Source organism: Bos indicus x Bos taurus, chromosome 1 (genome assembly GCF_003369695.1).
Source record: "Bos indicus x Bos taurus breed Angus x Brahman F1 hybrid chromosome 1, Bos_hybrid_MaternalHap_v2.0, whole genome shotgun sequence".
Lineage (NCBI taxonomy): Eukaryota > Metazoa > Chordata > Mammalia > Artiodactyla > Bovidae > Bos > Bos indicus x Bos taurus.
This window is the reverse complement of record NC_040076.1, coordinates 134138353-134165308: the sequence shown is the minus strand read 5'-3', so window position 1 is coordinate 134165308 and position 26956 is coordinate 134138353. Positions and strand designations below refer to the sequence as shown.

At 48.6% G+C, this 26956-nt stretch overlaps 1 protein-coding gene across 1 annotated transcript in view; it reads right to left on the bottom strand.

Moving 5' to 3' along the window:
• KY (kyphoscoliosis peptidase) overlaps positions 1 to 26956 on the bottom strand; it is a 46422-nt gene that overhangs the window by 7284 nt on the left and 12182 nt on the right. The window contains exons 4-10 of the mRNA XM_027545452.1: positions 20471 to 20545; positions 18442 to 18504; positions 14919 to 15001; positions 13293 to 13401; positions 11417 to 11534; positions 2663 to 2851; positions 946 to 1136 (exon numbers count right to left, since the gene is read on the bottom strand). Of these exons, the coding sequence (XP_027401253.1) occupies positions 946 to 1136; positions 2663 to 2851; positions 11417 to 11534; positions 13293 to 13401; positions 14919 to 15001; positions 18442 to 18504; positions 20471 to 20545 (828 nt within the window). The remainder of the gene's footprint in view (positions 1 to 945; positions 1137 to 2662; positions 2852 to 11416; positions 11535 to 13292; positions 13402 to 14918; positions 15002 to 18441; positions 18505 to 20470; positions 20546 to 26956) is intronic.

Sequence of the window (26956 nt, the reverse complement as noted above, 5' to 3'; positions counted from 1 at the left end):
GGGTTCCAGGGATGCAGCCTGGCCTCTGAGGGCTCCCCTCACCACCTGGATGCCTATTTATCTGCCTCCTTCCTGCCTGCAGGCAGAGCCAGCCTTTTCCAGGCAACTTCCCCTGGGCTGGATGTACAGGACCTCTAGCTGTCCCCAAGGCTGGCCTGGACTGGCATTCGCTCCCCATCTCTCCACAGGGACCACAGGCAGCTGGATGTGGACTGGGAGGCATTTGGGCACCGGGTCCCAAGGCGCGCAGCACCACAGTTAGGGCTCAGCCCAGTGGGGTCAGTGCACCCCCACACTCCCACCAAGGGCTGCCTGTGTGCTCCAGGAGAGAAGGCCAGAGATCACCTGGGGCTGTTGGGAGGCCTGTGGGGCCTGTTGGGAGGGGTTTGGGGCCTCCCAAATGGCATTAGTAGTAAAGAACCCGCCTGCAATGGAGGAGATACGGGTTCCATCCCTGGGTCGGGAAGATCCCCTGGAGGAGGGCATGGTAACCACTCCAATATTCTTGCCTGGAGAGCCCCATGGACAGAGAAGCCTGGAGGGCTACAGTCCATGGGGTCTCAGAGTCAGACATGACTGAAACGACTTAGCATGCACACACCAGGAGTTTAGGAGCTTCTGTCGCGCACCTGAGCTGGAAGGCGTCGGAAGCCAGGCTGAAGCAGTCCTTTCCCCACTGTGTGAGCTGAGAGAGGCTTCCCCAGTGTGGGGCCACTAGCCCTGGCCCCCCAGCATGCCTGGCCAAAAGCTCAGCCCTCCGGAGCTGCATGCCCCTGTCTTGGTTTATGCTGGTGGGATGGGTTTCTGTCCTTGCAAATGTGACCTGCGGCTGCGTCTTGCCCTGACGGCCCGATGGCCTAGGCAGCCTCAGTCGCCCCTGCACAGCCCCCACATACCGCTTCCACTGAGCTGGGCACTGGCAGGGCAGCCCACGAACCCAGTTACCTGTTTTGATGATGGAAGTCTGCGGCTGGGCGCTCAGCATTCCCTTGTTGTAGAACTCACTCTTGTGATACATGTTGCTCTCAAACTGCCTCAGGGATTGAGGGGGTTTGAGCAGTTGCCAGTTCTTGTTGTCTGGGAAATGGTCCTCGATGAACAGTGCAGGGTGGGTGAGGAAGTAGAATTCGTTGTAGCTGGAGGGGGGACGGCTGGTCAGAAGCCATGCTGGAGGCACAGGCCCTGGCCATGCAGAGGGGCAGGTGGGGCCCACAGAGGGTCTTTGGGGCCTTCTTGAAGGTAACACATGGGGGGTCCTACCCACAACCCAACGGGAAGAGGCACCATCTCCAACCCTGACGTGGGTGTGGAAGATGCCCCCTCAGCAGCTGCTTCCAGAGATAGGAGACAAAGCAGGATCTGAGGCCCCCTTTTAAGAGACGGCTACCGCCTGGCAGTGCATGTCCAGGCAGAGAATGGGTTCCTCTGCTCTCAAAAACAAAGGGATCTAAAGGGAGCAAAGCCAGGACCCAGGGACAGGTGCCAGCGGCGTGGAGGGAGGGCAGGCAGGGAGACTGGGGAGCCAGCTCCATGCTCTCTGTGACTTGTTGTGGGCAGCTGTGCAGGGGGAGGCCCTAATGTAGTCCCCGGGGCTGGCTAGACGCAGCTCTCTAGAGGTCAGTGATGAGGATCAGGAGAAAGGGGGACTCCTCCGAGATGGGAGAGCCTTCACTCAGCCCAAGGCAGGCAGCACTCAGAGCCGACAGGGCAAAGGAGGGTGTGACTGACACCTCCTCCCAGTATGGGCTGTGTATACCCACGGTGTCTGCCACGCATGCAGGGCTGTCAGGATTTAAACTGCACAAGTGGGGCAGTACTCTCATTTTTCTGGATGAAAAGGCATTTGAGCTGCTGATAAGGCTAAGGCCAGAGCCTTGGAGGACAGACGTGCTCCAGACCTGCCCCCCAGCCACTCTGCCCTGCAGTGCCCACAGGGATGCTGGGCACCCTGACACCCCTTCCCACAAGCCAGACCCCCTCCTTCAGAGGTGGGATATGGCTGCATTTACACTGGAGAGGAGGAGGAGAAGACCTGGTATCTGGGAGAAGCAGTAGGAGAGAATCCTGGCATCTCAAATAATAACATAGTCAATGGCCAAAGGCCCGACTATGAGTCTCTGGTGGCTCAGAAGGTAAAGAATCTGCCTGCAATGTAGGAGACCCTGGTTCGATCCCTGGGTTGGGAAGATCCCCTGGAGAAGGAAATGGCAACCTACTCCAGTATTCTTGCCTGGAGAATTCTATGGACAGAGGAGCCTGGTGGGCTACAGTCCGTGGGGCAGCAAAAAGTCGGACACGACTGAGCAACTAGGCCTTTTTAAAAGCCTGAGGGGAGCCTCCAGACAAAGGAGGTTCTCAACCCTGCCTTTCTTGGCACTTGCCCTGTGGGCAGACTCTGTGCTTTTAGCCCTTGAGTGGAAAAGGAGCGCTGGGGAGCCAGAGGGGGAACTGAGACAGGGAAGGGTGAGGTGACAGAAAGGTCACCTGTCACCAGCCTGGAGCTAGCTCACCCCGAAGCCAGAGGAAGGGGGTGAGGGTCCGCAGCACACAGAGGCCCCCAGCTCTCCTTCCCCTTCCACCAGCCTTCTCCGCTGCCGCCTCCTTCAGGCTCCTGCCTCCCCTGTCTCCATTGACCAGACCCCCGCAGAGCTGAGGTACTCACAGGAAGGTGAATTTGGACGTGGAGGAATCCACCAGGCCACTGCCCCAGGTGCTGTCCACCAGGTGCCATCTCCCCTCCAGGAACACAGCATTCCAGGCGTGGTCAAACTCCCCAGAGAAGCTCTGCCCCAGCTGGTAGCCAAAGCCCTTGGAGTAGCCAGGCACGGTCACACACTGCACTCCAGCTATCCTGGGGCGGGACACAGGCTCTGAGAGGCGGCTCCTGCTGGGGGTCCCTCCGCCCCTGCAAGTCTGTCTGTCTGTGGCCCTGCCTCAGGCCTGTCTGCTGTCAGTCCCTCCATACCTCTCCTATTCCCTGCCTTCCACACAGTCACACACACACAGCCTGAGGGCTTTTATCTGCAGAGGTGGAGGCTGGAGGCGACATGGGCTGGCTGGCTTGTCCCCCGCCACCTCTGGCGCAGACAGACTGGCTGCAGGCTCCTCCAGCCTGTACACAGCCCTTGGGACTGTCTCTCCCCTGAGTTGACCTGGGGGCTCTGCTGGCAGCTGTAGGAGGACACCGGTGCAACAGCGAGTTCTGCCTGGTGAACATGGAAACCAGGAGCAGGACAATGTGCCAGAAAAACCAGAGTGACTCTAGACACATGGATGGGGAGCTGGGTCTAGGTGACATCTAGGTGTCAGGGAGGGGTGCTGGATATGAGGGTGCAGGAGGAAGCTGAGCCCACCTCCCCTCCACCCAAACCGGTGATACCCAGGATGCTCGCACCAGCCCGTCAGATGGGGCTCAGCATGAGCTGTCTGCCGAATCCGCCCTCCCCTCGCATGAACTGGGGCTGCGCTCCTAGTGTGGCTGGGCCTCTATCAGGGAAGTGCCTGGTGGGGGTCCCTTCAGGAGCAGGTCTGCAGCCTCAGTTGCTCTAAACAAGAGGTCATGGAGCCTCAGGGTAATAGGGTGAAATGGCCATAGGACAGGCATGGGGACAGAAATCGGACATTATCCATATAAAAATGAATGTTTAACAAACAATTAGCATAATATTGGATTAAATATGACTTATCTGCATTTACATATCACTTGTTGAGAGAACGAGTGGGGCAAGATGTGGAGCTTGCAAATCACCCCACACGGCCTGAACTCCCCTCTTCTGCTCAGCGGCAGGCCTGCCCTGCTGAGGCTCCTTATGGGTTGGGAAGTTTTACAGCCACCCCATGCCCCCCACCTCCCTTCTGCCTGCCACTTCACAAAAGGAGATTCAGGCTCCCCAGGCTGTCAAAGAAATCCCATGAGAACAGACCAGCTGGGCCCGTGGGAAGGATTTCGGAAGCACTTGGGGGTGCGAGCAGAGAGCAAGAGAAAGTAGATCCCATGTCAGGATTCTGCGGGTGAAAGGGAACACTGACTCCAGGAGCAGAAGGGCCCCCCAGAGGCAGGAGGCCCAGCATGGGTGGGTCCAAAAGCCCGGAGCAGGGGCAGGGGGAAGAAGCAGCCACACCCAGACAGCCCCCTCCTCATTTGGCTACAATGGGATGCGGGGCCCAGGGGGTTTGTTTTCAGGAGGTGGGATCTGAATGAGTGCAGTCTCAGAGAAAAAAGGCCTCTAATACTTAGAGGTCTTTTAGACCCTCCCCTTAGAGAGGGGAGAAAGTGAAGAAGTGAAATGGTGAAAATGCAGTTGCTCAGTCATGTCTGACCCTTTGAGATCCTATGGACTGTAGCCCGCCAGGCTCCTCTGTCCATGGGATTTTCCAGGCAAGGATACTGGAGTGGGGTGCATTGCAGAGCCACCAGGGAATCCCTGAGAGGGGAGGGGTGCGTGCAAGGCCAGAGGGGTGGGATGAAGATGATGGGATGGGAGGGGCCTTCCATTGGAGGTAGGGCTCCACATACTCAGAGAGTGGATAAGGAGAAGGAATGTGGTGAAAAATATTTAGCGAGATAAGAGATGCTCCTGACACATTCACTGTTAATTGACAACCTTCTACAAAACCCCATCATCAGCACAATCCCTGAGTGTGTGTATGTGTGTGTGTGTGCGCGCGCACAGAGAACCAGAAACAGAGGGGGAGGGCAGAGTGAGAAGACAGCGCAGAAGTCATCCGGTCTCTTAGTGATGGGATTTGGGGTGATTTTAATTTTCTTCTTTAAGCTTCTCTCTATTTTTAAAATTTTCAATGATGATTATGTGTTGCTTTTCGAATTGGAAAAAAAAATCATAAGTGCTACTTGAAAATGACACTTCTAGTGAGTTATTTTCCTTTCTTGGCCAGAACATTGGTGCCCATGAATTTCTAGGACTGGAGGAGGGAGAAATGAGTGGCCGGCATGTGGAGGATGGGGAAGGGGCTGCTTCGCAGGGAGGGGAAGGGAGCTATGGTCCTCAGGAGCACGCTTGTCCTTCACTCAGAGCCACCCGACATCAGGGGAGGCAGGAGAGGCACTGAGTTCCCACGTGGCCTCCAGGAGCTATGATAAAGATGGGCTGGTGTTGATGTGGGTAGAGGGCTGGCTTGAGCTAAGTGTCCTGGGAGAAGCCGTGGCCCTGGGCAGAGGTATCCTCTCACCCAGGGCCAAACTGGAGGTCAGATTTGAGCACCAAGTCAGGGAATAAGCATGAACGCCCCACCCTGTGCCTGGGAAGGGCTCCCTGAGGGCTTGGGGCTGGAGGGGGTGAGACTGGCCTGGGTTGAGCCAGGAGAACCCGTTCATTCCATTGTGACCTTGCCAGGCTCATCATGGGCAAAACGAAAGGTTGGCATTAAATGATCTCTAGGGGTTGATTCTCCACTGACAGGCTGAGGAGAAGCTGGGAGGGCTGTGGGGAATGCCTGGGGCAGAATAAAGATGAAAAAATCCCCTCAGCGGTAAGCTTCTGCCATGCTTGACTATGATGTGAGGATATTTTATTACCTGGCAGCAGTGTGCAAGATGAGTTGGACAAAGCAGTCGTAATGTAGAGCATTATTGTTAATAATCCATAACTCTCACGCAAAAATGTGGAACTAGTCATTCTAGCTGCTGGTTGCTGGTCAGGTGACCCACAACCACCTCAGGCCTCCAAAGATTGCTGACTGTACACACTCCGTGCAAAACACTCTACAGGGGATCATATCCCCTGTACGATATAATATCCCATGTCATATCATTTAGAAATGCAATAAATACTACAACATAATAAATTATGATGCTCTAAAAATAAAGCTCACTGGCCACCCTCGATGTTCTCATAGTAGGAAGAGAATGAATATGTGAATCATGACAAAAATGCTAGTGATCAGCACAGCTCTTGGGCTTCCCTGGTGGCTCAGATGGTAAAGAACCCACCTGCAATGCAGGAGACCTGGGTTTGATCCCTGGGTTGGCAAGATCCCTTGGAGTAGGGCATAGCAACCCACTCCAGTATTCTTGCCTGGAGAATCCCCATGGACAGAGGAACTTGGCGGGCTCGTAAAGAGCTGGACACAATTGAGAAACTAAGCATAGCTCTTTCAGGAAACCCAAAGGGGGAGGAATTTGCTGGAAAGATCTGAGAGAGCACTGAAGAAAAGGCAGAGGATGAGAAACACTTCCACCTCTTAAGGAACCCCGACCAGCCATCCTAGAGCCCAAAATATCAGCCAAGGAGATGTGTCTAGTAACCTCAGGCTGCAGAGTCTTGGTTTTTACTTTTGACAGTGTGGAAAACCTCAGCGCCAGGGGTAATGCTGCGGAGACGATGGATCCAGACTGTGACTGTCACTTTAAACAGCAGGGTGCTCAGGGCTGGTGCACTGGGATGACCCTGAGGGATGGGATGGGGAGGTGGCGGAGGGGGTTCAGGATGGGGAACACATGTACACCCATGGCTGATTCATGTTAATGTACGGCAAAAACCATTACAATATTGTAAAGTAATTAGCCTCCAATTAAAAAAAAAAAACAAAAACCAGCGACGATCCGGGCCCCGGCAGCAGGATGGCTGAGCGGCCTGGGGTGGACGGTACACCCCACACATCAGCCCCTGACCACAGTGGGCTTCCTTAGCTCTGACCACTTCTCCCTGGATGTCGGGACCACATGGGAAAGAGGGAGGGTGGAAAGGACGAGAGCTGTGGGAGAGGTAGCGAAGCATGCACTGTTTTCCTCTCTTGAGAAAAACACTGTGATTTCTAATAGTAAAATTAGGAAGCATGGTTTCATTACCTTTAAGTCCAGCGGCCAGTTTAACTGGGCAAACACATGAATTAGAATTTTTTTAGGGCCTGCAGTTCCCAAAATGGTCCCCAAGAAGGTCACAGAAAACAAATTTATGGTTCCCAAAGGGGAGGAGGGGGGAAATCAAGTAGGAATTTGGGATTAAAACATACACACTACTATACATAAAATAGATAACCAACAAGGTCCTACCGTATAGCACAGGGAATTATATTCAATATCTTAAAATAATCTATAATGGAAGAGAATGTAAAAATGAATATATACATATATATACATGTATAACTGAATCATTTTGCTGTACACCTGAAACTAACACCACATTGCAAATCAACTAGATTTCAATAAAAACGAAGTGTGTATGTGTGTGTGTGTATATATATATATATATATAATTCCAAAACGAGATTGAAAGCAAAAGTTGCTCAGTTGTGTCCGACTCTTTGCGACCCCATTGGACTATAGAGTCCATAGAATTCTCCAGGCCAGGCCAGAATACTGGAGTGGGTAGCCTTTCCCTTCTCCAGGGGATCGTCCCAACCCAGAGATTGAATCTGGGTCTCCTGCATTGCAGGCAGATTCTTTACCAACTGAGCCACCAGGGAAACCCAGTTTGTGGTTTCTACACTGCAGCATGACATGCATAACCATGACTTATGTTTCACAGTTTATGCAGCTGATTTGTTATAAAGTTGGCAGTGTTTATATTTCTGCTATATGGTCCTCTCCTCCTTTCCTTATGCCACTCCCCCGCTTACAGTGAGGTCAGTAACTGTAATCATGGTAATAATTCTCACTCCACAGGCCTGTTAGAGCTTTTGGAGGTTGACTTCAGGATCTCCTCTGTGACAAGTGAGGAGTCAGCAGTTCAGAGAGGGAAGCTGACTTGCCTGGGGACACACAGAGGGCTTGGGGGCATCAGTGCCAGGACTCGTGGGGCCCAATGCCCAGTTCAGGAGGATCTGCATCGCACCAGCCTTTTTGTACAGCAAGATTTGTTTCAATCCATAAACTTCCAGGTGGTATACAGAGTAAAATTAAAGATTGGTTTGCCATAGTGATGCAATTCGTCTTCATGAGCACTGTCCTTTGATGTATCTAAAAGGGTGGTGGGGTTTAGATGTTCCTTTCAGAGGCCATATAGGATGGAGATAATTTAAGGTTATCCTGTATATCCAGCCTTCGGGGCCTCTGGAACCAAGCAGTGTTCTGGGATTGTCTGGGACATGATGCGGAGCAGCAGCACACCGCTGTGACAGCTGGAAGATGCATGGGAAACAGACTGACATCTGATTGGTGACAGCCAGTCTCCTCCGCATCAAAGCCTGAAACTGGTAATAAGCTCTTGGCTTTCTCAAAAGTCCCTGGAAAATCTGCTAGCTGGTGGTGTTAGAGCCGTGGTAACAGGGGAAGAAATTGAACTGGAGGCTGACTTGCTGGCAGAACTCTGGGGAATTAAGCATGACCCTTGCAAAGAAATGAAGTGGAATTCGTGAAGGCTGTCGGGGAACTGAGGCAAAAGCAGAGACATGAATGCTGGACGAGAAAGTCAGAAAGAAGTTGGACCAGCAGTTACAAGCAACAGTACTAACAAAAAAGGCACACTGGTTACTTGAGAAAGACGATGAGGAAATGAATGATGTTGCAAAAATATCTGAATTCCCCACCAAATTACTTTATTAAATCAGTCTTTAATGAGGCCATTGCAAGGAGGCAGACTGGACTGGTAGAAGTAATGCCAGCTATGTGGACACAACTCTTGCTGAGAGGCCACTCTGACAACCAAGCAGGGATAAATCAGCAAGTGTGGATTGCACGTCCTTGGTTATTAAGGGATCTGCTAATGAATTTACCAAACCCTCAGCAGTTATTTTAAAGAGAAGAGGGCTTAGGAAAGACGCATGGCTGAGGTTACTGATCTTTAAAGCCAAAGTTAAAGGAATTCAGAGAACTGTGAGCTATTGTTAAATATCCCAGGCTATGTGGAGAGTATTTCACAGGGTAACTGCCAGGTGGGAACATAACTTTAAATGATGCAAAACGTTGGTCTTTTAATGATCAGCTTCAGGCCAGAAAATGGCCCTTGTTAAGCCTCTGGACTAGGCCAAAGAGTTGACAGTTCCACTCAAGGCCAATGTCAATTTTCTGAGCCTATGTGAGTCTATGTGGTCTGTAGAAAAGTTCTACAGAGCAAAGACACTCCAATACTGAGAGGACAGGGAGGGTTAAAAATAATAGCCCCCAAGTTCTCCTTTACTCCTGCCAGTAGTCAGTGGAGTCCCCAGTGTACAGATGAGAAAACCGAGGCTCCCAGAAGCTTCAGTTCAGTTTAGTTCAGTTCAGTCGCTCAGTCGTGTCCTGACTCTTTGTGACCCCATGAACCTCAGCATGCCAGGCCTCCCTGTCCATCACCAACTCCCGGAGTTCACTCAAACTCACGTCCATCGAGTCGGTGATGCCATCCAGCCATCTCATCCTCTGTTGTCCCCCTCTCCTCCTGCCCCCGATCCCTCCCAGCACCCAGAAGCTTAGTGCCTTCCAAAGGGAGCAAAACGAATGAGTGGGACGTTAAGGACTGGAGATCAAGGACTGGTAAACTAACTGAGGCCCAGAAGAGTCTTTCTGGCTGTGAATCTGGCACTCCTTCCATACCATGCTAAGAAGACTTCTACTGGATAAGAAATATATACTCTGTGACTTAAAACCCCAAGTGTTTTCAAATTTGCAAATTAAGATGAAAATAATTACACTCTGAAAGATGCTAGGTTCCAATAGAGCTGAGCGTAGATGGAGGGTTATTCCCTTATTTAAAAAAAGAAGGTCCAACTCATACAAGTCCTGTCATTTCCTGTCACTGAGGGCCTACTGTGTGTAGGATTCTGAGATGGATGTTCAAAGGGAAAGAAGAAGGTGGGGGGAGACACGAAGACATGTAAAACCAAAAGAAGAAATGAGCATAGGCAAAGCCTATATGAGAGAACAAAGTCCAGAAAGCAATAGGACAAAATGTTAAGTGTTCTCTAACTGGTAGGATTCAGGGTAGCTTAATTTTCTTCTGTTTTCTTCTATGCACTTTATAAATCACCTATAGTTAAGTTTTATTTTTAATTTAGAAAAGTGATTAAATAAAAGCCTAAGCAAGATCTGAGCTGGTGTATAGGTTTGTTGATGGCATCTGGGGAGGGAGAGGTGGAGCCTAAAGAACATTGAGAGGCAAGGCGAGCAGATGGAGCAGGATTAGCCGCAAGTGAGGGCAGTGGCAGAGGGGGCAGAGCTGGAAGGGAGGAGAGGCTGCAGTTTGGAGGACATTATGGGGATAGTGTGAGCTTTTAGTCTTGTTCAGAACCTAGGGCCCGGGAGCCAGGGCAGGGGGCTGGTGAGGACCCGGGTTCCTAGAAGCCCTGAATGTATGTGGGGTGCCTGGGTCTGGGGTAGCGTGGGAATGTAGGGGGGTGGGTTGCAGAGGGCTTGGCATCCTCTGCCTGCTGACCCTCGGGTCCCCTCGGGGGCTGTGGTCTCAGGGGTGGGCTTGGACGTAGGGGACGGAAGAGCAGAGAGAGAACAGAAGGGATGGAACAGCGTGTCTGTGATGGGTGGTGGTGATGAGGGTGGGAGCCTGGAGGGCTGGGGGTCAGGCCCGGAGTGGGTGGCGGGTCCCCCTGGGAGCAGGACATCATATGGCCGTGGTACAACACTGTCACACCACTACCTGCCCGCGGACACTTTAGTTATCGTCTCTACTCTTGGTTTGATGAATTGCCCCCTGCAGTTCTGGTCGGCTGAGGCTTGGGAGCCTGAGGAGACTCATTCCCAGAGGCCAGCACAGGCAGTGGGTGCAGTCTGTCTACCCCCTGGGGAGGGGCTTTGCAGTGGCCCCCAAGGCTGGCTGATTGTTACTGGAGGAACACGGCAGAACTTAGACAGTGGGCACAGGAAACTGTAGGGTCAGCAGGGTTCCCCCAGCCTGGAGTCCATCTCCAGGTCACACAGAACTGGCAGTGAGGTCTCCAAACAGCAATGCCTTCCCTACCAGCCACTCGCCTGCTCTCACCACCTCTGCGTCGCCCCCCGCTCCTCCCCCACCCCGCCCCAGGCATCCTGGCCAGGTGCTTGCTCCCAGAGCATCGGAAACAGAGCCCAGAGGAGCTGCTGCCCAGTGATTCAGCTTTTCCAATGGACACATTTTTTTCAGGTGGGGGGACTTTGTTCCCCCAAGAGGCCCCTGCGCCAGCCCCGAGGACAGCCTTTCATAGTCCTCCTGGCGCCTGCAGCCATGGTCCTGGCATTCCCACATCTGCCATTCTTCTAACCTTCAGCTGCACAGAGATGGGAGAAGGTGGAAAAAGGGCCTTTTATAACCAAATTATCTCCGTGCATTCATCTGCCATTATGTTAATGTATCGCGAAGCCCGGCAGATGGTACAAAGTCAATTATGCTGGTGTTAAAAAGGGAGAAATTGACCTTTTCAAGACTCACTTGGATTCAGAGTAGAGTTTGCAAACTCCCATTTCAGGTCCAGTGCGTGGGTGAAGGCACAGGGCAGTTGGCAGGGGGAGGCGCTGGGTCAGGGTGGTCAGCCTGGGAGCACTTTGTACCTGCACATTCTCTCAAAGAGCCCAGCGTAGCCGTCACAGTTGGTCTTCTGGGTCTGCAGGATGACAGTGGGTTTGAAGGCCTGGCGGTCCTTCTCCTGGGCAGCCTCGATGTCGTATTCTGGAGAGCAGAGAAGGAGGCTGTGAGGAACCAGGTCCTTGGAGATGAGCAGGCTGGTGCAGAGGAGAGAGGGGTCCACCCCTCTGCCCCTGCCCTCTGCTCTGCTTCCAGCATCATGTGGGCTGGCCTCCCTTGGGCCTAGGAGAGGCTGCTGTGGACTGAAGGGAACAGGGCCCCAGGCTGGGTGATATCTGGGAAATGTACCCTTGGGTGGTGGGAGGAAGTGCAAGGCATTGGCAGAAGGGGCCACCTGGCTCTTTAGGTCTCTGAGCAGGGGCTGGAGGGGAGGGACCAACACGTCACTTGGGCAGTTGGGGGCTCTGCACGCAGCTCTGTAAGCAGAGCCAGTGAGGCTGCTCCCCCACCCCTGCTGCAGCCCCAAGGCCAAGGCCTCACGCTATCTATGCACATGGAGCTGAGTTACTGTTAACGCTCGTCCCAAAAAGAGAAGACAGGCCACTTTACTTGGCTAACGAGAGAGCCTAAGACCTGTGTGAGGCCTTGAGGCAGAAATCATTGTGGCCTTTGAGGCAACAAAGGGTGTGTGTGTGCCCACGTGTGCCCACGGGATGTGTGTGTGTGACGGTGTGTGTGAGGGTGTGTGTGTGAGGGTGTGTGTATGTGTGTGAGGATGTGTGTGTGTGTGTGAGTGAGGGTATGTGTGTGTGTGAGGGTGTGTTTATGTGTGTGTGAGGGTGTGTGTGGGTATGTGTGAGGGTGTGTGGGTGTGTGTGAGAGTATGTGTGAGGGTGTGTGTGGATATGTGTGAGGGTGTGTGTGTGTGTGTGAGGGTGTGTGAGGGTGTGTGAGGGTGTGTGTGTGTGTGTGAGGGTGTGTGTGTGAGAGTGGGGGCCGCACACAAAGTCATATCAGATGTTCTGATTCCCATCCTGCTCCCTTATTAGGCCCAGGCTGAACTGCTGAGGTTGACGTGGCAGAAGGTGGCCCTTCAGGTCCTGTGGCCAGATGGCCTACCTGTGTCAGGTGAGTTCATCCTCTAAGCTGCGTCCCTAACTGCCGCTCTGGGAGGACAAAAGGAAAGCCCAGTGACAGCAGGTAGGGGATCTTCGCTGGTCACTATGTCGCAGGGAAGTCTCTAGAAGTCCATCCTGCCACTTGGCTTCTCCATGGTCTGTAGGAGGCAGCAGCCAGCTTCCCCTTAGCAACCTCCTGGGGCTTTGCCTGAGCTGGTCAGACAGCTGAGGGGGTCCTGTGCAGAGCTGGGGGCAGCTGCGTGGCCCCTGGCTGTCAGAACTTGGAGACCAGGCTGAGAGTGGCAGCGAGGTCACTGGTGTGGCAGTAAGGAACAAGCAGAGGGGTGCCCACCCTTCCTGGCATGGATGCTTTGAGAAACCTCTGGTGCTGCAGTAACTTTTCAAACAACTTTGACTCATCCCCAGCCACCTCCTTCCTGGAGATGACCTACTGCTCTGGGTTCTTATCTCTGTGGAGCAGGTCGACCAGGAAGGCAGGACTGAGGGAAGGCTGTAGTTGGGTGATGGGACTCAGCTCTGGCTGTGGGCAAAGGGCCAGGTGGGATCTCTACCCCTGGCCCTTCACGGAGCACACAGACTCGGGGGCGTAAACACGGACAGCTGGTGCGTATGAGTTAACCTTCCTTAGTCTGGTTAATGAACCCTGGGAGCCCTTCTCCTCCACCTTCCATCTTATTGCACACACACTGGTGATGGAATTAAGCCCAGAGATGCTCCTCTGGGAACGGTGTCCCAGAGCCAGCAGCTCCACAGGCGGGCCTACCTATGTGGTGGCAGATCCAGATCCAGATGGCACGGACAATCTCCAGGTCACTGTGGGCCTCCTGGAGCAGGTCGCTCACCAGCTCCTCAAGGCCACTCTTGACTGTCACCTGGGGAGTGGGAGGGGTGTGCTACATCAGGGCCTGAACATTGGGTATCCATAGGCAAAAGAATGAAGTTGGACCCCTTACGTCATACTGTATAAAAAATTAACTCAAAAATAATCAGTGACCTAAATATAAGAACTTAAACCATAAAACTCCTAGAAGAAAACACAGGGGTAAATCACCATGACTTTGGGTTTGGCAATGGATTCTTAGATATGATGCTAAAAGCATGGGATACAAAAGAAAAAATGGATTAATTGAGCTTCATAAAAATAAAAACTTCTGTGCATCAAAGGACAATATTAAGACAGTGAAAAGATAACTTACAGATGGAAGAAAATATTTGCAAATAATGTATCTGATAAAGGTTTAATATCCAGAATATACAAAGAACTCCTGTATTTCAACAACAAAAGCAAACCCAATTTTAAAATGGGACAAGGACATGAATACACAGTTCTCCAAAAATTTAGATGGCCAATAAAAATATAAAAAGATGTTTATCATTAGACGCTTTAACCTCTGAGCCACCAGGGAAGCCTATCATTAGTCAGTAGAGAAGTGCAAATCAAACCTACAGTGAGATACAACCTCACACCCACTAGGATGACTGTAGTTTAAAAAAAGGTAGGCAATCACACACACACACAAAGGTGAAAATGTGAAGAAATTAGAATCCCTGTACATTGCTGGTGGGAATGTAAAGCGATGCAGCTGCTGTGGGAAAGTTTGGTAGTTCCTCAAAAATTTCAACGTGGAATTACCATGAGACTCAGCAATTCCACTCCTAGGTATACACACCCAAAAAACAAAGACAGATCCTCAGATACTTGTTCACCAATCCTCCTAGGGGCAATATTCACAATAGCCAGAAGGTAGAAACAATGTAAGTGGCCAGAGATGAATGGATAGCCAAGTATGGTATATCCATGCAATGAAATATTACTCATCCATGGGAGTTGGTGATGGACAAGGGAGGCCTGGCGTGCTGCGGTTCATGGGGTCACAAAGAGTCGGACACGACTGAGTGACTGAACTGAACTGAACTGATGAAAAGGAATGAAGTTCTCCTACATGTTGCAACTTTGATGAACCTCGAAAACACGATGCTAAGTGAAACAAGTCAGACACAAAAAGACACAGTGTATCATTCCACTTACATGAAATACTAGATAAATTCATGGAGATAGTAAATTGGTTATCCATTCATCTCTGATGGCCACTTACATTGTTTCTACCTTTTGGCTATTGTGAATATTGCCCCTACGAGGATTGGTGAACAAGTATCTGAGGATCTGTCTTTGTGTTTTGGGCCTATGTACCTAGGAGCAGAATTAGAGGTTGCCAGGGGCCTTCTGTCCCCCGTCCACACGCTGTGGAAAGGCACTCAGGACCACCCACCCAAGGGACTCAGGATGCACTCACGAGGGTCGGGCAGAGGCTTTGCCACCCTGGGTTAGGACACTCCAAGCTGTCTTGAGGGGTGGGGGGCACACAGGCAGAGGGGCCAGCTCTCCTACCTGTGAGGCATAGGTGTCCAGCTTCTCAAACTGCCGCAGGTCCAGGGCCATGGACTTCAGGCTGGAGCGATCCCAGGGGTAGGCTGGAAACAGGAAGGCTGGTCAGTGGCTGTGACTGGCCAACAGGACTGCCTGGCGCAGGCCTCCCTGTCTTTGTGAGGAGCCGTGACTGCCTGACCTTCAGCATGACTCCTAGACTGAAACACTGCTCTCAAGAGCTAGATCTCCTAGAACGCTTCCTCTTTGGGAACTGTCGCAACTCCTCTAGTCCTCTGGGAGATTCACAGGGACCCTAAGGAGACCTGGAAAGTCAGCAGTAAAGAGAATGCACCTCAGTGAACTCAGCAGCCCCAGGCAGACTGCGATAGAATCCCTTCTCCTACAGGTAGGTTTCTGCAGATTCTCTGCTAGCTTTTCCAGAAACAGTGCTCTGTGGGAAGCATCCAGGCAATGCTGCTGGCCCCTGATGCCCTGGCTTTGGTGCCCCGGGTGGCTGTGCTGCAGGGCACTCTGGGTGTTGGAGGAGGGCATGGTGGTTCTTGGCCACTTGGGCCTCCATGCGGTGAGGTGCGTCTGGCACCCAGACAGGCTTCTTCCCTTGCCCGTGATCAGCTGGAGACTGACTGCATGCACCATGAGAAAGTTAAGAGTTCTGGCAACAGGTGCCTAAGGTAAGGTGGGGGGCCCCAAGGGAGGCTGAGTCTCAGAATCCCTCACCCATGTCCTGCCTTTCTCAGAGGGAGTCCAGACCCAGGGCAGACTCAGATAGCTACTGCAGAGCTAACTGATCAATGGTCAGAGCAACCCAAGGATGGACAGGCAGCAAACCCCTGCCCCAGCCCAGAGAAGAGCCTGGGTTTTGGCTGGGTCTTTCTTATTCAAGGCCCAGGCTGACCAAAGTCAGGCAACCTGGGTGGGAGGTCAGGGAGGGAGTGGGAAGAGGATGGAGCCAAAGGGTCACTGATCCCCCAACTCCAGGGGGTCAACTCTCATTCTGCCATGTCATGATGGAGGGGGCGGTGAGTGAGGGGTGCTTTGGGGGCCACAGGACATGACAGCAAGCCTGGGAGGAGCAGAGAGATGGGGTAAGTGCCTGGAGGGACTGCACATGGCCTGGAATGGCTGGCCGACATCTCCCTCACTGGGAGTTGCTGAATCCAGTAGCCTGGTCTCAAGCATGTATCTGTGGGGTACCTGGGGGAGTGAACGAGATAGTGGATCACGTGGTAAGGTTAGAGGTGCTCTGCTCCCTGGAAGGGTGCAAAGAGGGGGTCCTTTGCAGGCAAGCACAGAACAGGGATATAAAACCTCTGTGCCCAGTGCGGAGCTGTTCCTGCATGTAACCCACACATCCTTTGAGGACAGCCCCCTCTATTTTTAATTTAAGCAGAAGAATAATTTATTAAATGTTTTTAAGTAGGTACACAAGCTACAGGAGGAGCACAGCAGCAAGCACGGAGGCTGCGCAGTCAGAACCGGGGCTGTAAGTCAGAGTGGAAAGGAGTTGGAGACAGTGTTTTGGAGGCAGAGCTGCTGTTCTCACTGAGATGGATGCAGTGGCTTCCTTGGTGGGGACAAGGTGTCACCACCAGCTCTCGCCTAAACTGCTCTGCAACACTCCCTGGGCTGGCACTGCATGTGAGGCACTGCCAGCTGGTTAGGGAGCTGGCCATTGTCCAGCCACAGAGGAGATCCCAGGCTCCAGTCAAGTTCAGCATCAGGAGCAGGCCACACGGATTGTTCTGCGTGTCCCCACTGATGCGGGCCCCTTCCTGTTAGGACCGAAGCCTTTTACTTCCTTCTCAAGCTCAGATTGGCTTTGGCCACCTCTCTCTGCTCCCTCAGTCCCTGCTAACCCGCTGCAGTAGTCCTCACATGGGGCAGGGTGGGGAGCCTCTGACACACCAGGATCTGAGGCTATTCCTGTCCTAAGAGAAGGCAGGGTGTGTGGTGGGTGGGCAGGCAGTGCAAACTCCACTTGAGGCTGCGGCCTTGTTCAGCAACCCAGCGTCTTCTTTCTTCATTTTCTGCTCCTCTACAAGGACCAAGACCTTCCCTGGCTCCCCTCCCCCGATTGCCTCCAGCCTTCTGTCTTGCACAGTTTTACCCAGAGGCTCCCTGGAAACCCAGTGCCATCATGGCTCACCTGTCTCATGCCAGAGCTGGGATTTCTCCCCTCTGATTACTCAGATCACCTCAGAGCCTATCCTGGGTGGTCCACCATGGGGCCCTCACCCAGTTGGGCCCTCAGAAGGGATGGGGATGCAGCAGTAGGCCCTGCTGAGCTCCCCCCATCTCAGTGTCCTCTCCCCCCATGGACTGTGGCTCCTGCACCTCTGACAAGGGCCATCACGGTGACCTAAGTGGATATGAAATGGACTTACACGTTTAACAAGCTTCAGCTCTGCAAATGAGGTCTCCCCTGCCCCCATTTCGAAGAAGGATGGCATTTCTAAAATGGGACTGAAAACCCTATTATTAGTTTTACCCTTTCTTGGTTCCATTTTACAATATCTGAACATTAAAAATACCCATAATGATTTATGCCTCATTAAATTTACTTTTTGAGCAGATTATGTAAGATTTGAATATGATTTTGCATAAATACACTTAAAATACCAGTGGCATTAACTAAATTATTCTCATTTTAAAGCAAAACATTAGGAAGAAGTAACAAAATGTACTAAGCCTTAGATGCCATCTGGTCTACTGAGGGGGAAACTGAGGCACAGGGAAGGTGTTGTTGCTATTGCTCAGTTGTGTCTGACTCTTTGTGACCCCATGGACTGAAGCACTCTGTCCTCTGTCCTCCACTATCTCCCAGAGCTTGCTCAAATTCAAATGTCCATTGAGTCGGTGATGCCATCCAACTATCTCATCTTTGGTCACTCCCTGCCCTCAATCTTTCCTTGCATCAGAGTCTTTTCCAGTATTGGAGCTTCAGCTTTAGTATCAGTCCTTCCAATAAATAGTCAGGGTTGATTTCCTTTAGGAATGACTGGTTTGATCTCTTCATTGTCCAAGGGACTCTCAAGAGTCTTCTCCAACATCACAGTTTGAAAGCATCAGTTCTTTGGTGCTCAGCCTTCTTTATGGGAAGGTGAGTGAGGAACAAAATTAGGATTTGAGCCCAGGCTGTCCATCACCCTTTCAGGATTTCTTCCCCTGTCTCACTCTGTTGATTCACATGCCTCCTACCTTACAGACACTTGCTTTAAAACTTAATTCAATTCTGAATTCTGTTCTAATGTTTCCCATAATGGGCTGCCTTGTTATTGGTGGGGTTTGTGCTTTAGCTTTGGGATCACATCTGGTGTGTGAGCTTTTCACTTCTCCACCTGTGTCCATAGCAGATATTGCCAGTCAATCATGATAGTCTTGTCCTCTGAGCCCCAACATGGCCCCAGATACCCAGCTCTAAGGAGCTGGACTGCTCCAGGGAGCCATTTCCAACTGACTGCAGATTGGCTCATGAGGCTAACCCAACCTCAGAAAACAATCCCAAGAAGGCTTTGCAACTTACCATGGGTATCTTTCCCTCCAGGCTGCCGGGGTCTTGTGTTTCCATTTTTATCAACTTGTAAACCTACAATATCCCAAAGGTCAGGAGTAGAGACACTTCAGAAGAAATAGAAAGGCAAGCACAGATGATTCTGTGTGGTGGTTCTGACCCCTCATCTTCACTCTCCCTCTCACAGTATTCCTGCTCTCATTCCCACCCACCACCAAACTACTGCTAGGATTGCCCTGGGCTTTCTGGTGAGATATGGAGGACTCAGAGCCAATGGGGGATGACAAGAAAGAGGAGTTCAGTCTGTGAGCAGAGAAAGAATGTTCTAGGACATCGAGGCTTAGGATTACTCAGCAGGCCTGGAGTCCCTGTTCCTGCCTCCACACTGGATGCTCCTGCTGTCTTGGACCACAGCTGGAGATCCTGAGGGTGTCAGTCAATTCACACTGCCAGATGATCTCAGGAGAACTGACCATGAGCAGACATGAGAGGGGAAAGAGGGGAAATATTCCTCAGGAAGGTTCAAGGGCAATCAAATCTATAAATGCAAGACTATTAAGGCAGTGTGTGTGTGTGTGTGTGTGTGTGTGTGAGAGAGAGAGTGTGTTAGTCGCTTAGTCATGTCCGACTCTTTGCGACCCCACAGACTGTAGCCCACCAGGCTCCTCTGTCCATGGAATTCTCCAGGCAAGAATACTGGAGTAGGTAGTGATACATTCCCTCCTCCAGGGGATCTTCATGACCCAGGGATTGAACCCGGGTCCCCTGCATTATAGGCAGATTCTTTACCATCTGAGCCACTAGGGAAGCCCAGTAAGGCAGAATGCTCACTAATTGTCATTAGACTCCATAAACAACAGGAGATAATTTCTTGCTGATTTGAAACCAGGTCAGGAAGATGTGGGTCCTGGATGGAACCAGGAGGAGCTGGGGATAGGGCTGCCAAGGGAAGTTATTCTTTGCTCTTGAAGGTCATTGTTGGCTGTAAATAAAAAAAAATAGAAGGTTGCAAATGTACGTAGGTCATTCTGAGAAACAGTGGGCCTTGTCTTTCTTCCGTTCATATTTTGTTTCCATCTACATTCTTCGGTAGAGTGATAGGGGTTCAAAATAGTAGCCAGATTTTTTGTGTACTTAACTATTGCCTGGCTTGTGCTTTATTGACTGTCTCACGTAACCTCACAGCAATCCTTTGAGGGACCTTGAATCATTTTCCTCCTTTTGTACATAAGGAAGTTGAGTACAAAAGAGAGGTTAAGCTACTTACCTGAGGTCCCACAGCTGAGATCTGACCCAGCTAGCTGACTCCCAGGGCCTGCCCTCCCGATCTCCTGGCTGCTGAGGTCTGTAGGACCAGGCAGCTGTAGGGGACCTGCCCTGCGGCTCCCCACCCCGCAAGTGGACGTGCAGTGCACGTCAGCCTGGGCTGTTCTGCAGCTTCTGTTCCTTGGCTGGAGTTTCCCCAGGCCCCTGTGTAGCCCCAAGATGGACAGATACAGGGTAAGGACCATGAAGGGAGCAGTGAGATGTCGCAGGCCTGGGTCTGGGCCCGTGCGCAGAGCACGGAAGGCAGCCAAGCACAGTGGCTAAGGGCATGGGCTTCATTTGGACCTGGGTTCTGATCTGCTTCCTAATTAGGAGACAGGCAGTTATCTCACATTTCTGAGCCTTTGCTGATCTAAAAAGTAGGGCTAATACTGGTGAATAACAAAGACTTAAAAACCTATTGAGTGTACAGTGCTTATGGACAGTGCATACCACTTTTTAAGCAGTCAATACACGGCGTCTAAGAACAACAAAATTCTTGTGATGAAATTCGCGTTTAGCTAAATGCCTTGTGTGACCCAAGAACAGGGGTTATTGAGTGTGGAGAAGAGAGTGTCCCAGGGTGAAGCTGCCATGGCTCTGCTGGTTCCCTGTGTGTAGGCTCAGGTCACTCCTCCTTCCCCCAGAAGGTTCCCCGGGTTGGGCTCTGGCCCTTCCAGCTGCCCCAGCCCTCCGTGCCACCCCTCCAAACATGAGCAGCCCTGTACGCACGTACGTTTAGCTAAGGAAAACTTCTTGAAGAGTTGGGGCATGGCATCCCGAGGGTGGACCTCCACAGTCAGCTGTGTTCCTGCAAAGGAATAGATAATATTCTCAGCCAGATGCTGCCAGAAAAGGGTGCAATGTCTCATGACGGATGTTTGAATAACAGCACACAATTGGTTGTAGACCTTTCTTTTCAATATGCGGATAATTTTTGTTTACAAAACCCCAAAGCAAGAAATAAGCAGACAGTTTCCAGATCTGGGCAGGATGGAGTAAACAACTTCCACCGTGTCTCTCGCACTCAATGCACTGGAAAGAATGAATAGACCGACTGTTTGAGGACGCTTCAAAGCAAATGCTAGAAGGCAAACTGGGGAAGAAGATTAGAATTTAAAGCATCATCAAATTGGCAGAGTTGACCATTCCCTTCCCCTATGGCATTACCTAGACTGGACTCAAAGGCAGACCCAAATGCATAAGGGCACGGTGGATGCAGAGAAAAAGTGCTCCAAGAGAAGCTCTTTCTTTTGGCTTGTGGAGTGAGAAAGGAGAACTCGAAGAGTCATAGTGGAGGAAACCCTCTCTTGTTTTTTCCCTTTTTTCTTTCATCTCCTGACTCAGCCCCCAGGGAAATTCTGCTGGCATCAGTACAGCAGTGAGTTTGGTGGCCCAACAGACACCTAAGTCTTTGTAAGGGAGGTGGTTACCAGTGAAGCTGTGATTCCCAATAGTGTAGGGGAAAATACTCATTGATTTCTTTCCCTCTCTCTGTTCTCTACTGGTTGTTTCCAGATGCAGACACAGAGATGCACCCAGAAGAGTAGGAAAGCTAAAGTCCCAAGATTTAGGGCTGGAGGACTGGCAAGTGGGTTGTAAAGAGGAGGGAATCAAGAGAGCAATTCCATAAAGTTATGGATGAACTCTTGAGGTCACCTCTACATGAATGGATCTCATTCACATTGTGCACACGCTCATCCTAAACATGATATCACAGTCTTTGAGAACTAAACTACGGTATAAAACAATGGCTTGATTGGCTGCTGTGAGGTGCATGTGCGGTGCAGACCTGGCAAAGGCTAAAACCCTGTTACTCAGTATAGAGGGATCCTGGAAAACATCAACTTAAAAAGAAAAAGAAAATAAATAGATGCTAACCTGATGGTGACACAGATTTTGGAATTATCAGCCAGAGATTTTAAAACAGCCATGATGACCATGCTCTAAAAAGTAAGGTAAATAGTCTTGAAATAAATGAAAAGGCACAAAGTACTAGCAAAACTTGGAAGATAAAAAGAAGAAACAAATAAGAATTTTAGAACTGAAAAATACAATTATTTAAAAAAGACCTGCATAGACTCAATAGCAAAGTAGAGATGACCAGAAAAAGAGTCAGTGAACTTGAACAGAGAGCAATAGAATTACTCAACAAGAACAACAGAGGGAAACAGTGAACAGAACCTGTGGGATGGTACCTGAAGATTTGACACTCCTGTTACTGAGATCCCAGAAATAGAGAAGAAACAGTGTGATGCAGAAAAATATTCGAAGAAATAATGACAGAATAATCCACACAACCAAGAGCTGGTTCATTGAAAAAATCAGTAAAATTGATAAACCTCTAACTAGAGTGGCCAAATAAAGAGAGACAAGACACAAATCAGGATCAAGACGTCAATACAGGAATTAAATGAGGGCTATCACTCTAGATCCCATGTATACTAAAAGAATAATGAGGAATAGTAAAATAACTCTATACAGGTAATTTCTGCCACTGAAATGGACCATTTCCTTGAAAGCTATAAACTATCAAAACTCACTGAAGGAGTAATAACCTGAAATTTCCCATATGTATTTTTAAAACTAAGCTTGTAGTTCAAAATTTTTCAAAAACAAACAAAAAGCAAACCCAAACCAGGTCCAGAAGGTTTCACTGGCAAATTCTAACAAAACTGTCATAGTAGTTTAATTTTCAATTTTGCACAAGATCCTTCAGAAAATAGAAGAGCAGCAAATACTTCATATGTATTTTATGAGGCCATCATCAATCTGATTCCCAAACCAGACAAAGACAGTATAAGAAAAGAATACTATAGATTCAATATCCCTTGTAAACATAAACATAAAAATTCTCAACAAAATATTAGAAAATTAAATCCAGCAGTATAGTAAAAGAATAATATACCACTTTGGGAATGCAAGGTTAGCTCAATATTTGAAAAAATCAGTGATTGTAATTCATCATATTAGCAGGCTAAAGAAGACTCACATGATCATATCAATTGATACAGAAAAAGCATTTGACAAAATTTAATATCCACTCAACAAACCTCTCAAGAAACTAGGAACAGAAGGAAGCTTCTTAATCTGGAAAAGGGCACCTACCAAAAACCTAGAGCTAACCGGATATTTAATGGTGAAAAGTGTAAATCTTTCCCCCCAGGGATTTGGAACAAGGCATGGATAGCCACTCTCACTGTTCCTAATGAACACTGTACTGAAGTTCTGCCCAGTGAAATAATAGAAATAAAAGAGAAAGAAAGAAAAGTCATATAGATTACAAAGAAAGAAGTGAAACTCTCCTATTCACAGGTGACATGTCTGTCTACATGGAAAAATCCCAAATAACCTACACAAGAATTTCCTAGAACTAAAAAGTAAGTTTAAGAATGGTCACAGGATACAAGGTCAGCACCTCAAAATCAATTATATTTATGTTGACAATAAATGATTAGAAATTGAATTTTAAAATTACTATTTCCCAAGGCTCCAAAAAATGAAATAGTTAAGTGTAAATCTTAAAAAAAATGCAGGAATTTTATGCTGAAAACTAAAAAATATGATCAAACAAATTAAAGCAGACTTAAATTCATTGGAAAAGACCTTGGTGCTGGGAAAGATTGAAGGCAGGAGGAGAAGGGGACGACAGAGGATGAGATGGTTGGATGGCATCACTGACCTGATGGATATGAGTTTGAGCAAGCTCCGGGAGTCGGTGATGGACAGGGAAGCCTGGCATGCTGCAGTCCACGGGGTCACAAAGAGTCAGACCTTACTGAGGGACTGAACCGACTGACTAAATACACAGGGAAATATGTTATGTTCATGAACTGGAAGACTCAGTATTGTCAAGTTGGCAATTCATCTATAGATTTCATGCAATTTCAATTAAACTCCTTGGAGGAATTTTGTAGATTGTAAATATAGGCCAGATGATTCTAAAATTTAGATAGAAAGATATTGCAACTAGAAAAATCAAGTTAATTTTGAGAAAAAGATAGGAGAACACCAATGGATTTTAAGATGTTCTATAAAGCTACAGTAATCACACAGTGTGATATTGACAAAGTGATAGATATATAGCTCAATGGAACATAATAGAATTAAGAAATAGACCCACACAAATACGGCAAATTGATTTTTTACAAAAGTGCAAAGACAATCCAATTAGAAAACGGGTAAAATAATGGATATCTCACCAAATAAGAGTTCAACATGATTAACCATTAGGAAAATGCAAACTGAAAACAGAATGAGATACTACATCTATTAGAAGAGCAATAATAAAAAATAATGATAATGCTATATGCTGATAAGGTTGAAGAGAAACTAGATCCCTCACAGATGCTGGTGATATTGTAAAATGATGCAGCCATTCTGGAAAATTGTTTAGCAGTTTCTTAAAAAAACAAAACATGTACTTAACATATGACTCAACAAGTATACTTTTGTGCTTTTATCCCAGAGAAATGATACTCTTTACATTCACACAAAAACATGTACACAAATGCTTATAGAAGCTTTATTCATAATTACCCCAAACTGGAAACGTCTAAATGTCCTTCAGTGGGTGAATGGATAAACACCTTTTGGTACAGCCATGTCAAGCGATACTTCTCAACAATACTCTTAGGAGTGACGGGAAGATGTGAATCTATACAAAGAGTCTGTACAAGGGAATTTTGGGGGTGACAGAACTGCTTTGTATTCTGATTGTGGTGGTGGTATCATGAATCTGAGCATGTGTTAAAACACATAGAACTGCACACCAGAAAATCCAATACTGTATGCTAATTGAAATTAAAATAAAAATTTAAAAATACCAATCAAATGCAAAAGTAAAAGTAGAACTAAAACAGAACTTATGTGATACAGAACAATGTAAAATAGGTGACAATGCAAAGCAGGATAATAATAAACATGTTTTTGTACCCTGCTTTCTTCACTTGTCTTTACATTACATGTTACTGAATATCATCACAAGTCATTTTAAATGGCTGCATAGTACTCTGTTCTACAGATGGTTTATAATCATAAGAAGAAATTTCTGTTTGTTGGATATTTAAGAGTTCCCAAATGTTCTGCTATTTAAACAATGATGTGATGAACATTCTGATGTTGTCTAGTTGCTAAGTTGTGTCTGATTCTTCTGTGGCTCCACGGACTGTAGCCCACCAGGCTCCTCTGTCCATGGGATTATCTTGGCAAGAATACTGGAGTGGGTTGCCATCTCCTCCTCCAGGGGATCTTCCTGACCCAGGAAATGAACCTGCATCTTCTGTGTTGGCAGGCAGATTCTTTACCACTGAGCCACCAGGGAAACCCAAACATTCTGACACACTGCTTTACACACTCTTCAAATTGGTCTCTTCAAATAAATTCTTAAACATGTATTGAAGAGTATGGAGATTTTTAAGGCTTTTGTTAGATATTGGCAAAATCTCCTGAATGATTTTATGATTCTCTCAACAGTGTAAGAGAGTGTCTACTTTGCTCACTCTTTCTGTGTTTAGTGGCAAAATTGGTTACAATACTTTGTATTTCCTTCCAAAAAGAGGTCTTTCATTCCTTCCCACATTTGGGCTGGCCTGATGATGTAGTCTGGCCAATTAGCATGAAATGATGCTGTGCAGGCTTGGAACCTATGTCAAGAGACTCTGCTGCTTCCACTCCATTCTTGGGATTCCAGCCACAACTGCCATGTAACTGTGCCTAACCTAGCCTGCGGAGGGCAAGAGACCACAGGGAGCAGAGCAGAGCCATCGCAGGTGAGGCCACCCTGGACCAGCTGATCTTCAGCCAGCCCTCCCACTGACCACACACAGGGGTGAGGCTAGCCAAGACCTGCAGGCAGCCAGGTGTGGCTCAGACAAGAACATCCAGACAACCCGTTAACTTGTGAGCTGTTAAATGTTTTAAGGAACTGAATTTTGGGGTGGTTTGTATTGCAAAAATTTGACATTTGATTGTCATTAATCCTTTAAGTTTTTTAAAAAATCAATGAAGAGTGACATCTCACTGTTTTTGTGTATTAAGTTTTCAGTATTGTATTTTTTTTCAGTATAGTATTTTATTTGCCGTTTTAAACTTATTTTGTGAATTGCTTATTTACCTACTGATGTGGTATTTTTTTCCTTATTGATTTCATAAGAACTCCATTTACTAATCCTTTGCCTGCTAAATGTGTTTTCACAGAATAACAATACTGACTTTCTTGTGTAGCTCATAACCTTGCTCTGCGTGTTAAGGAAAGTAATTCTTAAACAAGTTTAAAAGGTACAAAGTAGCCTCCAAGGGATTACTTTGAAGGGGTTAACATTCATTTTGACTGTAGTTTCTAGCACATTCACTGGCAGAGAAAATCAGCCTGTGACTTGACAATTAGGATGTTAAGTGTTTCAGAGTTCAAAGCATCATTCAGCTCTGGTCAGAGGATCTGCTACCATCGCCATGGGCAGCAAATGATGGCTGTGTGTCTTCCCACAATGCCCGGGGCAGGGGTCTACTCACCACTGCCTTTCCGCTTTCTCCCCCGAACACTCAGAGCTGGTCTTCAAAGTGGGTGCCAAGCTATACTTGCCCACTAGATGTTTTATAACAAAAAGGATTTGAGAAAAATGGCCACTTCCTCCCCTTTTGTAGGTCGCATCACACAACGAGCTGAGAAGTTCTGCAGAAGTCTACTTGACCCAGCATTATTTCGTCAAACAAAATTTGGAAAACGCTGGGCTGCAACAGTCTCTAGAAGTACAGAGAAGCTGCAAAGCTGACCTGACTATTGGTTTGAAAGTGAAAATTGCTCAGTCGTGTTTGACTCTTTGTGACCCCATGGACTATACAGTCCATGGAATTCTCCAGCCCAGAATCCTGGAGTGAGTAGCTGTTCCCTTATCCAGGAGAATCTTCCAAACCCAAGGATCGAACTCAGGTCTCCTGCATTGCAGGAGGATTCTTTACTAGCTGAGCCACCAGGGAAGCCCAAGAATACTGGAAAGGGTAGCCTATCCTTTCTCCAGGGGATCTTCCGGACCCAGGAATATGAACTGGGGTCTCCTGCATTGTAGGTGGATTCTTTACCAGCTGAACTACCAGGGCTCAACAACAAACCTCTTTCCCAAACTTCTCCTAATGTCCAGGTACTTCCAACCACTCCTATCCAGCCATGTTGCTATGTCAGAGAATGAGTGAGCTGAAAATCAAAACTCTATAAGCCCTTTCC